General features: G+C 41.6%; 1 protein-coding gene across 1 annotated transcript in view; it reads left to right on the forward strand.

Moving 5' to 3' along the window:
- LOC109291211 (sodium channel protein type 5 subunit alpha-like) overlaps positions 1-4,916 on the forward strand; it is a 12,008-nt gene extending 7,092 nt beyond the window's left edge. The window contains exon 3 of the mRNA XM_019508098.1: positions 3,736-4,916. Coding sequence (XP_019363643.1) covers positions 3,736-4,679 — 944 coding nt within the window. The 3' untranslated portion in view covers positions 4,680-4,916. The remainder of the gene's footprint in view (positions 1-3,735) is intronic.
- Positions 4,917-11,912: the final 6,996 nt, after the last annotated feature.

Here is an 11,912-nt window from a genome sequence, read left to right on the forward strand (position 1 = left end):
CCCCCCCCCCCCCCGAACAAGCTGCCTGCAGCCCTGTCCTGCTCCCTGCCAGGGCCTGGCAGCCACACATTCTGCTCTCAGGGCCCCAAGCCCCCCAGGCATGCCCAAATCCCTCCCTCCCTCCCTATGAGGGCCTTAATCCCCCCCTTCCTCCCCACCAGACTTACCTGTGGGAGCTGCTGTTCAGGCTGCCTGGCGGCCATGTGCATACACATGCATGTGGTGCCCCCTGCCTGACTGGCCCCCTCCCACTCCCTGCAGCCCCTTGCAGGCTGAAACTCTGCCAGCCTGCAGAGAGCTGTCTTCAAAAGTGTGAAATCCATGTGTTTCTCCCTTAAAATGAGAAATCCGTATTTTTCTCTGCTACTCATCTGGTATAACAGAAGGGAAATACATACCTTAAATTACACTTCACAAGGTGAGGATTTCTGTAGATGGATAACAGGTAGCTAACAGACAAGATAATGAAGAACAAGACCATTAAAGAGGATTGTTATCCCCTATGGAGTGCAGAGAGGTTAGTAGGGAGCAGGTTGATTATAATGGGCAGTAAAGTCAATACCTCTTAAGTCCCTGGTTTTAAGGCCCTTGGCACACATTCATTTAAAGATGCTATGGGATCTGATCCCCAATCCTAACATTCATGTTTTCTGCCATGCCACATGTGCATGACATGAAATACAATTTTGGGATTAGGGATTAAATCCATGATGTACCCTTTATACTTCCCAGTTCAGGGGGAGCCCAGGGTCATAAGTCTAAGCTTATAAATCCAGGGCCAGGCCAACAACTGATTGTCAGTCCCAGTCCTAGCCCTGTTACATCTTCAGTATAAGGTGCCATACAAACCAGTCATAAGATTCTACGTTATATATAGTACATTTTTAAGACTGGTTTGCCATTTTACAGTGCCCTAAATTGGGTACAACCTTGCCATTTATGCTGTGATTAACATGTTCATCATAGCATAAATATAACTTGTAAAAGAGGCCTTAGTATTGAGTAAGCCAATGAATTTCTGTTCCCAGACCTGTCTTTTGAAGGTGTTTTGCTGTCAGCTCCCTGAGACTGTCTTTCTTTATACTATTTTTATTTAAATACAGAGTTTTTTCACAGGCTTTTATTCTACCTTCTATTTAGCTGAAACTGTCTTTTTTCCCTCTTACCCAAAGAAATTTACCTGCTGCCCAACAGCTCGCCTGTATCCCTCCCAACTATACGGTTGCCCAACAGAAGTTATCACCCACAAGAATCCCTACCTCTTGCATTTTTCTTGGACCATCACAGCAACATCATCATTCTAACACGACCTTAAATGATCAGTAAAATTATTACAAGGAAAATTTAACACCTGGGTAGAAAGTAATGCAAAAGCCATGTACCCAGGAGAACAGTATGCATTATGTAGCCTGACTACATAAACGAGTTGTTGGGAGGGAGGAAGCTCTGGACAAAATAAGCACTAGATAAAATAGTCCTAATACAATGAGGCATTGGGAACAGGAGCCAGAACAATCAGTTGTTGGCCTGGCCATGAAACTATGGTCGCCTTCCTTGCCAGTGCAGGGGGAGCTCAGGCTCATGACCCTGGGCTCTCCCTGCACTGGGAGGTATAAAGGATACACCATGGATTTGATCCCTAATAGGATATAGGAAATCAGAAACTGCTTTGCCTAGTATTTCCCATTTGCTGTAGATGACTCACTGTTTTTGTGGTTTGGAGATATATAAGGCTGTCTATTGGCAGAGTGAGAGGACTATGCATTTCTCTGGGTGGAAGAAGACCATACTCTAGAGCAGTGGTTCTCAGCCTTTTGCACATTACGTCCCACCTACGTAAGGTCAAAAAATCCTGGTCATACCCGTTAACAAGCGGTGGGGGAGGGTCCCCAGGTGCCAGTAAAAAGAGCAGGGGGGAGGATCCCCTAGCAGCCGATCAAAGCACGCAAAAGCGAAACTGGAAGTCCCACAATGGCACTTCTTCTTTCAGCACCACCACCTGAGTCCCATGTAAAGGACCTTCACATCCCACCAGCTGAGAAACCCTGCTCTAGAGCAGTGATTCTCAACTAGGGTTTGTTGGCACCCAGCAGTGTCTTGCCCAAGGGTGACATACAAAGTTAATACTGCTGTAGGAGTTCTGGTTGTGCTAGTTCATAATAATGCTAAGCTACAATGCTGAAAAGCAGTATAGGAGAAAGGGTCCTCATGACCACTGGATGACCAGATAAGAAAGAAAAATATGAAAACACTAATGAGCAAAAAGACACTTATTTAGAGAGAGAAAAGCTGAAAGAGAAAAGCTGAAAAACTTGATGAATGAAAAAAGTAAAAACTCACTAATGAGACAGAGATAAGAAACAAAGTCTAGGTGTGTAATACTTTGTAAACAAATCAAGTAACGATGAACATCTTGACAGAGAGATATAAGATTTAGCACAAGATGGTGGTGGGGAGGGGCAGGTGCACACAAGTATAAATACAGGGGCTGGGAGACTTGTCTCTTGTAGAGACCTAGGGCAGTGAGAACAACATACTATGTCCATACCTGTCAAGGACAAGCTTCACCAGGTTGAACTGACTCTGAATTAGCCCAACTGATATACTGTCTGAAGACAGTAAACTTTCTGAGCTTTTGCCACTGAACATGGATCTGAATGGTTTTTTCTGAGTTGCCTTTGGAAACTGAGTTGTCTTTGGACTCCAACAGCCTGTATATCAAAAGTGACAGGAACCAGATACCACCCAAGAAAATACTTCGCATGCCTCAGTGTGCAAACATGATTAACAAAATGAAGCCAGAAGTTTCAAACAGGAATCCACAGTGTTAAAAACATTCTGCCCTGTTGTGGTCTTTCTGAGTTCTTTGCAACAGAAGAATTTCTCTATAATTTTTTTTTTTTTTTTTTTCAAAAAAAAAATTTTTCTTAAATTTTTTTTTTTTTTTTTTTCAAAAAAAAAATTTTTCTTAAATTTTTTTTTTTTTTTTTTTCAAAAAAAAAATTTTTTTATAATTTTTTTTTTTTTTTTTTTTTTTTACAGAAAAGAGTGAAAGCTAAAAGCTGGCATTTTCTGAGGGATGCCTCAAGCCTAAAAAAGTTGAGAACCACTGCTCTAGAGGCAAGCTATGTACATGTTGGGCTAGCAGTAACAACTTAGAGGCAGAATAAGATCTGAGCCCTAGGCTCTATCTATATGTAGTAAGAGAATCTTTATCAACACTGACAATGCTGTTGTCTTTCTCTGTCCTGGGCAAAAACAGACTATTGAGGATCATCTTCTCCCTGAAATAGAAGAGGGAAAACAAGACTTCATGTGCCATAGCCTACAAGGCTACACCTAGTAAAAAAATCTCCTGAATCCAGCATGGAAGTAGATCTGAATAAACCCCATATATTTGAGGTGCTCAGCACAATAATGCCCACAGAATGAAAGCAATAATCCATCTTAGTTATTTTAAGGAGTTTTTTATGTGTTCATTTAATGTTTAAAGGAGTTTTGATTTGTTTATAAACTTCAGACGGATCATAAAATTTAACAGTGTAGCTTTCCCCTTAAAGTGTCAAGGACAGCAACAGTTTTGCCTAAATTGACAGGACATTATCACTTCTAACTTGTAACACCTAAATACCTAATATATAACAAATAACAACATGTTCCTATATACCTGCAATCTTCACCGAATTAGTAGCATAATTCTATTGTTGTTTTTTCCCCCTCTCTTTTCCTTTAAAGGTTTGGCACTTGCTGGAGCCTTTGAGACTTTGCTCTCTCCTACGCTTTTGAGAATTATTCGCTTGGCACGGATTGGCCGAATCCTAAGACTAATTCGAGCAGCTAAAGGAATTAGAACGCTCCTTTTCGCATTATTGATGTCCCTTCCTGCTCTGTTCAATATTGGTCTGTTATTGTTTTTTGTCATGTATATTTATGCTATTCTTGGCATGAATAATTTTGCCTGTGTTGGTTGGCTTGGCGGGATTGATAACATTTTCAACTTCCAAACCTTTGTTGGCAGCATGCTCTGTCTCTTCCAAATTACAACATCAGCTGGGTGGGATGGGCTTCTGAACCCTTTGTTAAATAGCACTTCATGTGCTCCAAATTTAAATCTAACAAATTTAAATGTTAGTTGTGGAGACCGTTCTATAGGTATTCTATTTTTTGTTAGTTATATCATCATAACATTTCTCATTGTTGTAAACATGTACATAGCTGTTATTTTAGAAAACTTCAATGTTGCTACTGAAGAAAGCACAGAACCTCTAAGTGAGGATGACTTTGATATATTTTATGAAATCTGGGGAAAATTTGATCCTGAAGCAACTCAGTTTATTAAGTATTCTGCACTTTCAGACTTTGCAGATGCTTTGGCAGAACCCTTACGCATACCAAAACCAAACTACCTTGAGCTTATAGCAATGGACCTTCCCATGGTCAGCGGAGAGAAGATCCATTGCTTGGATATCTTGTTTGCTTTTACCAAACGAGTGTTAGGAGAATCTGGGGATATGGATGCTCTGAGAGTACAGATGGAGGAAAGGTTTATGGCTGCCAACCCATCCAAAACTTCTTGCAAACCAATCACAACTACTCTTAGAAGGAAACAGGAGGAGGTTTCTGCCATTGTTATTCAAAGGGCTGTCAGGAGTTATTTGCTTCAGTGTTCTGTGAAATAGGCCTCTTATACCATCTCAGGAATTGTGACAATTATATCTGTGAAAAGGAGGCCCCTAAGAAGGAAAATTAATTGCATTCATACTGAATGAAAATTATGGTAGTCAGCTAGATAAATCACAAACTGCCTTTTCCATGTCTTTCCCTTCAACTTATGATAATATCACTGAGCCTATTGATAACCTTCAGGTTATGGCAATTACCACACTCCAGCAGCCTCCCATATCTTGTGCATCAGCATCCCCGTGCTTCAAAATGGCAGTGAAGGTGCTTGAACTAAAGCTCATCAAACAAGCTTTATTTCAAGCACCCTGCCACCATTTTGAAGTGCAAGGACATTGATACATGAGATGCTGCAGTGCTTTAATTAGAGCAGCTCTCAAAGCTTCTGTAATTAAAGTAGCGCCCCCCTACCCCCATCCCTGGAGCACTGGCAAAAGTGCCCATGGTGTCTTAATTCCAAAGACTGATTCAAATCAGCCCTGCTGAGTTGCTGCAAAACTGCTTACGCATGTCCAGTTTGGTCATAAAAGATGCCAAGACTTGCGGTTCTGAAAATGTTCAGAAATGACCCAGATCAGATGCCTGGGTGTCTCAGTCCATCCTATGCTCAGTTATAAATCAAATTGGTGGTGGGGAAATGACTAACTTCCACCTAACTCTCTAATTCAGAGGTTGGCAATGTTTCAAAGCCAGGGACTGGAAAAATCTGGCTCTAGTCCAAGGCGAGCTGGAGTTCTGACTTAATGGCTGCTACTGCACGTTTTCCCAGACACCACTTCTACCCATTTCCCAGATGCAGCACAAGAACAGCTCCCTGTCGCCCAGCTCTGGCATAGCTCCTTACCACTCTGTTCTGGCATAGGCAAAGCCCCTGCTACCAGAACACCAACAAAGTACTGCCTAACCCATCTTTAGGTACCTAAGGGTGAAGTTGCATGTTACACTTAAACCATACTAAGGACACTTAAAACATAAGTGTCTGCAAATTAAAGCTTCTTGTTTCATACTAAGTGGCTTCTGATTATCTCAAAGTTATGCCATGTCAATCAAGGCTATTAACTGGGCCATGCTACCTAACTTGTGTTCAGATAACTTAAGTCTGCACCAGGGTGGTAAAACTAGAAATTTGCAGTCCTCCAGTATCCCAAATGTTATTTTGTAATCTGACAGGAAATGTCAGGGTACACATTATCTTGACAGAAGATTGCTGTTAAGTCAGAAGCAGGGGCTATGTTTCAGTAGTAGATCTCTAATGGATAAATAAGCATGTTAACTCTGAGGCTGTATTCATCAATGTTGGCTGTGAGCACTCTTAATGGCAAACGCTTACTTAAGATTCTGAATGAATGATTCTGTATTCATATTCTTGTTGATTTTCTCTGCTTTATAAAAATCTTTCCTACCCCGTATTTCCATCATTCAGTTTACTATGATAATCATATTATTAGAGAAGTACATCCACTGAAACATAGAAATTTAGCAAAAATAGCTAACTATTAGAATAAGAAAGCTGAAAATACTTTCCATGTTGCAGGCAGACAGAACAATACTTGCTGCTTCAGTCAAAAAATTGACATAAAAAAGGTCATTCTTTGTTGCCTTAAGAAATATTGTAAAAGTGTAATATCCCTGTATGCTAAAAATAATTATGTAATAAAGTTCAGATATTGCAGAAGACCTTTCTACCGAATGCTTTACAAGTAAACTGAATTTCTTTTATTTTTATAAGGTTCTACTGAAGCAGTGTATTTACCAATTAAATGACGTTTTATTCATATGCACCTGTAAAGCAGTTTTGAAGTGGGTTGTAACTAAATGCATTAAAAACTCTCTACAAATACCAAAATTTTTGTCAAAGGCATTGTGAAGCTGTTTTTCTCCAATTAGATTGTATTTTTCTTGAGTACTGAAACATAGTTGTTTGCATTGTAAATATGAGCACTAATTAGGCTCATAGGAAATTAAGAGTAAAAGAGACCTCATGAGGTCAGCTAGCCCAGCCCACTGCTTATGGCAGGATCATTCCTCACTAAAACATCTCAGTCAAGTTTCTATCTAATCTGCTTTTGAACATTTCCAGGGATGGAGTTTGCACAACTTCTCTAGCTACCCTGTTCCAATGGTTGACTTCCCCATAGTCAAAAAGTTCCTCCTAATCTCCCACCTAAATTTCTTCTGCTGCAGCTTGAAGCCATTACTTCCTTGGAGCCTCAGTTAATCTTATAGGCAAGTCTATTAATGAAAACATTTATAACAATATTTCAGTGGCAAACGTGCTTGTAGACTTCTAAATCTACATCAGTCCCATAGAACCCTCTGAAAAAATATGGCCCTTTAGAGATGTATTAAATACCTCTTACTGGAAAAGGCTGGGATTCTGAAAAGGGTCTGGGGGAATTAGGTGCATACATTTTATGAAAATTAAATCTGTTGGTGTGTAACTCCTTTAGGACCCTTTGAAAACGCTAGACTGAAAGCATGAAAGGTGCAGCTGTTTTCTCCTGCCATAAAGTTAATGACAATAAATAAATAAACAGAAACCAAAAACAGTGGATTCATAGAGTCATAGATGTTAAGCACAGAAGGGGCTCTTTATGGTCATCTTCAGTCTCACATCTTGGGTGAAGCAGAACATAGTATTTCATCCATAAATACTGCTTTGAACCTTTGAAATATAACTTGGACTTCAAATGATGCAGCATCCAACAGATCCTTTGGTATGTTTTGTTGTTGTTGTTTGGTAAACTGCTCCAATAATTAGTTAAACTCATGAATATTGCAGGGCACATTAAACTATTTGTACCTGAAAAATATCCCTTTTGTATTTCTAATTAAGAAGGAAAAGCACTTCTTTTCTTGTGAAATTATTTTGCTTTAATTAGTATTTATGAGCACCTATACATGTGCCCAATGCGTGCTCCAACACTTTCTAACTAGAACAATTTGATACTTTTGGCCAATACTTATAAAGAAGTAGAAAAGTTTTGTAATGCCTGCCTGGTATACCAGATGACCTCATGAGCATTACCAAGGAAGGCGGAGATAATGCTACTGCTACTCCCCAACCATAACAGCAAGTTGTTAGCATGATGGCAGGGCTCAAACAAGATCACACAAAAGGTGGAGCCTGTAGATTATGAAATCTTTCACCCTGGCCAACAATGAGAGAAACAGATATTTCATATAAATTTGCTAAAGCAGTCAAAGGACCCTCCTGGGGGCTATATGTTAGACCCAGGAACAAACCTGGAAGAGTTAGGCCCCCAGAAAAGAGAGGATCTATACCACAAGTAGGGGAATATATGACTCTGGAACAAAGAAAACAACTAATTCAAGTGGTTGAAGACTATAGTAACCTTTTCCAAGAAGAGCCAGGGTTAGTCATGGGAGCAGTCCATCATAAACATACTCCTCAGGAGTGATAGTACAGGAACATTTTCCTCAAGAACTCCAGGAAGTGGTACAAGAGGTGATACAAACGTTAGCCTGAGGCATTATCAGAGAAACATGAAGCCAGTGGAGAAACCCCTTAGTGGTGGTGCATAAACCAGACAGCGCGTTGGGATTATGCGTTGATTTTAGGAAGGTTAATGAGATCGCAAAGTTTGATGCTTTCATAGATTCATAAATGCTTGGGTTGGAAGGGACCTTAGCAGATCATTGAGTCTGACCCCCTGCCCTGAGCAGGAAAGAGTGCTGGGGTCAGACAACCCCAGCCAGGTACATGTCTAACCTCCTCTTAGACCCCCAAGGTAGGGGAGAACACTACTTCCCTTGGTAGCCCATTCCAGGTTTTGAAAACCCTTACCATAAAGAAGTTCTTCCTGATGTCTAACCTAAATCTGCTCTCTGTCAGTTTGTGGCCGTTGTTCCTAGTTACTCTAAGGGGTGCCCTGGTAAACAGAGCATCTCTTCTTCCTTGCTGTCCCCTACTGATGAATTTGTAGGTGGCCACAAGATCACCTCTCAGCCTTCTCTTGCAGAGGCTGAAGAGATCCAAGGCCCTCAGTCTCTCCTTGTAGAGTTTTGCCTGCAGGCCCCTAACCATAGGCCCTGTGTAGGGCCCTCTTTCCCCATGCCCAGTGTAGAGGAGATGGTAGAGAAGATTGGACAGGTCCACTACAGCTCAACGTTGGATATGAAAAAGGGATACTGGCATGTACCCGTAGCCCCAGAAGATGGGGAGAAAACAGCCTTCAGGACAGCCTAGGGGCTGTTCAAATTTCAATGGATGCTTTTTGGATTACATGGGGTGACTGCAATTTTCCAATGCCTAATGGACCAGATACTGAACCCCAATCAATGTTGTGTGGCAGCATATACAGATGACGTAATAATTTTTTCAAACACTTGGGAGCAGCATTTAAATCTTCATGAGGTATTAGGGACAATACAGAGAGAAGGACTAACCACAAATCAACAGAAATGTCACTTGGGCCAATGGAAGACCAAGTATTTAGGGTTTGTGGTGGGTCAAGGCTGAGAAAGACCTGGACTGAATAAAGTAGAGGCACTCCAAAATTATGCAGCCCTTAATACTAAAAAACAAATGAGGTTCTTTTTGGGACTTATATAATTATTATAGAAAATTCATTTAGCACTTTTTAGAAATAGTAGCACCCCGGTAGACCTAACCAAAGGAAGGTGACAAGCAGAGATTCAGTGGACTGACATGGCTCAGGAGGCCTTTAACACTGTTAAAGAATCTCTGTGTGGAGAACCAGTACTATTTACTCCAGATTTCACCCAGCAGTTCTTCCTAGAGACAGATGCATCTGGCCTTGCCTTAGGAGTCGTCCTGACGCAGAAAGTGAGCAGACGCAGAAGACGGGTGGCCTACGCTAGTCATAGGCTCCTGAAGCATGAGACCCATTATACCACGATTGAGCAGGAGAGTTTGGCTATAACATGGGGAATAGAGATCTTCAAATATTATTGGATGGGTTGAGAGTTTACCCTTATCACAGATCAGCTGGTTACAGTTCAATAAGGTGGACACTGCCAGAATTACGAGATGGGCCTCGTCATTTCAACCTTATCACTTCAAGATCGAATATAGGCCAGGAAAGGAGAATAGCTGATTTCCTCTCATGCCTCTATGAACCAACAGAGACCGAGACACGAGCCCCTCAAAGACCTTCTGCAATGAGGATCTCTGACTTAAATATTAAGGGAAAGGGGACTTGCAGCTTTGTGGGGGGATGTGTGGCAGAGCAGGGGAGAACAGGGAAAAATCCCCGCTCGCCATCCTGGGTCCCTGAAACTCACTGGAAGCCTGGTTTCAGCACAAGAGCTGCAGAGCTGGGATGGCATCTCCACTCATTTCTGGTGCTACGGTGATGAGCAGCAGAGCTGGGAGCCTGTGTTAGGAAAGGCTGCCAGCTCAAACTGGAAGTTCAGGCAGAACCATGGCTGAGACTCCTCAGATGCCTCTAAAGAGAGGCAAAATCCACCTGATACGGGGCCCTTCTCCCTTTTAGCCGAAGGGAGCATCCCCAGCTGTGCGGCAGTGATGGATGATGGTTGGCTTCCAGAAGCAGGCAGGGACTTCAAAAGCTTCCTGGAAATTGGATCCAGGGGTGAGTTGAAGAGAGAACACGTCCAGCAGCAGATGGGTGAGGAGCAGCCTGTCTGCTCACCTTTTTCATATACTAATGATAAATGGGTACTGGGTATACTCAGAGCCAAGGGTGGCTCTTACAACACTGACACTGGGGCACAGCTTAAATTGATACTGTTTAAACATCCAGAGGTACGAGGTGCAAGTGTAGGGGTGGAGGAGCTCCCAAACTTGGCCCATAAGGCCATATACTGCATATTAAATTGCTATATTGGACCAATCCTAATCAGGGGGGTATCGCTTGTCCCTTTGAGGAGAAGAGTGACTGTTGTTAGCCATTTCCTTCTAACAATTCCATCCAAGTCATGGTGGGCGAGGCAGGCTAAAGACTGTGATAGCTCTCCGTTGAGGAGAGAAAAGAAAAACATCCCTTAAGCCTAGCGCGAGTCCCTAAAAGGGCAAGGATGCCAAGCTCAATGAGCTTTTCCCTCATGGTGACGCCGACTCAGTGACACCTTATAGTACATGCCAATAGTGCTTTTTTGATGCTGGTACAGAGCTTGATCTGTACAGCTCAATAGTTACTCTGTCCACACCAAATCTGATCAGTAGAAGTTAGGAGCTGAACCAGTTCCATGTGGTGCTGGTCAAACACATCTGCAGGTACAATGAAGCTCATAGCATTTTTCTGTGTCTTCATCTTTGGGGCAAGCTTGTTAGTGATCTTTAAGAAGGTATGCTTTGTTATTTTGAAGTTCTTCAGATGCTGTTGGTCTTTCAGTATAATTCTCTCCCACCAGTCCATGCTTATTTTTGAGCCCAGAAGCAGTGCTCAGAGTGAAGCTAAAGTGTCTCCTGAAGCAGCATCTCAGTCTTCCCATCCTCTTCATCCACAGCCACTGTTTCTCCTCTGAGCCGCAATGGAAGTAAGAAAGGGAAAGCTGTAGTTGATGCTGTAGCTGCTGATGATCCAAAAACTGCTCAGCAGCATGGCTGTTGGCTTGCAGAACTGCATAGTAGTAATTAGCAGTGATTTACTTAAGTTAGTTATCTCTGCAAATTTTTCAGAGCTTATTGAGTAGTAATAAAGTCTCTCTTTTGAACTGTCTGCCCTTTGGGGCTGGGACTCTCTGTCTTTGTGCCATACTAAGTTGCTAACGTGTCTGAAGATTTAGGTGCTACCACAAATTGGGTCGGTGCCAACCTATCTTAAAAGCTCATCAGTGTGGTGTACAAAAGTTAGTGCTGCTTAATAGGGTTGAAACAGCATAACTGATATGTTAATGGAATTGTTTATTGATTTCAATAATTGAAAGCAGAGATGCACCAAGATCAGCTTTGAACTTATAGACAGGATGGAGTCAATTTTCCTGACAATCTGGGAAAAGAGGAGAATAAATATAAGCAAATGTTGGTAATAAATAATAACCAAATATCCTCCAGCAAAAGAGCTGTGTTATCCTCAGTCAAATAATGTGGCTGCCATCTCCAGCCCATGATGATGACCTAATGCACAGTAAAAGGCATACATTCCACTTAATGCTAACAATAACAACAATAATTATATAAATTTAAGCTAAACAATAATTATTTACAGTATTGAACAATTGTCTTTATCTGTTTGAGAATCTGAGGAATGCTAAATGATGTCAGAGAGAGGCAATTCTCTCAT

Source organism: Gavialis gangeticus, unplaced genomic scaffold (genome assembly GCF_001723915.1).
Source record: "Gavialis gangeticus isolate Ggan-Ray unplaced genomic scaffold, GavGan_comp1, whole genome shotgun sequence".
Taxonomy (NCBI): domain Eukaryota; kingdom Metazoa; phylum Chordata; order Crocodylia; family Gavialidae; genus Gavialis; species Gavialis gangeticus.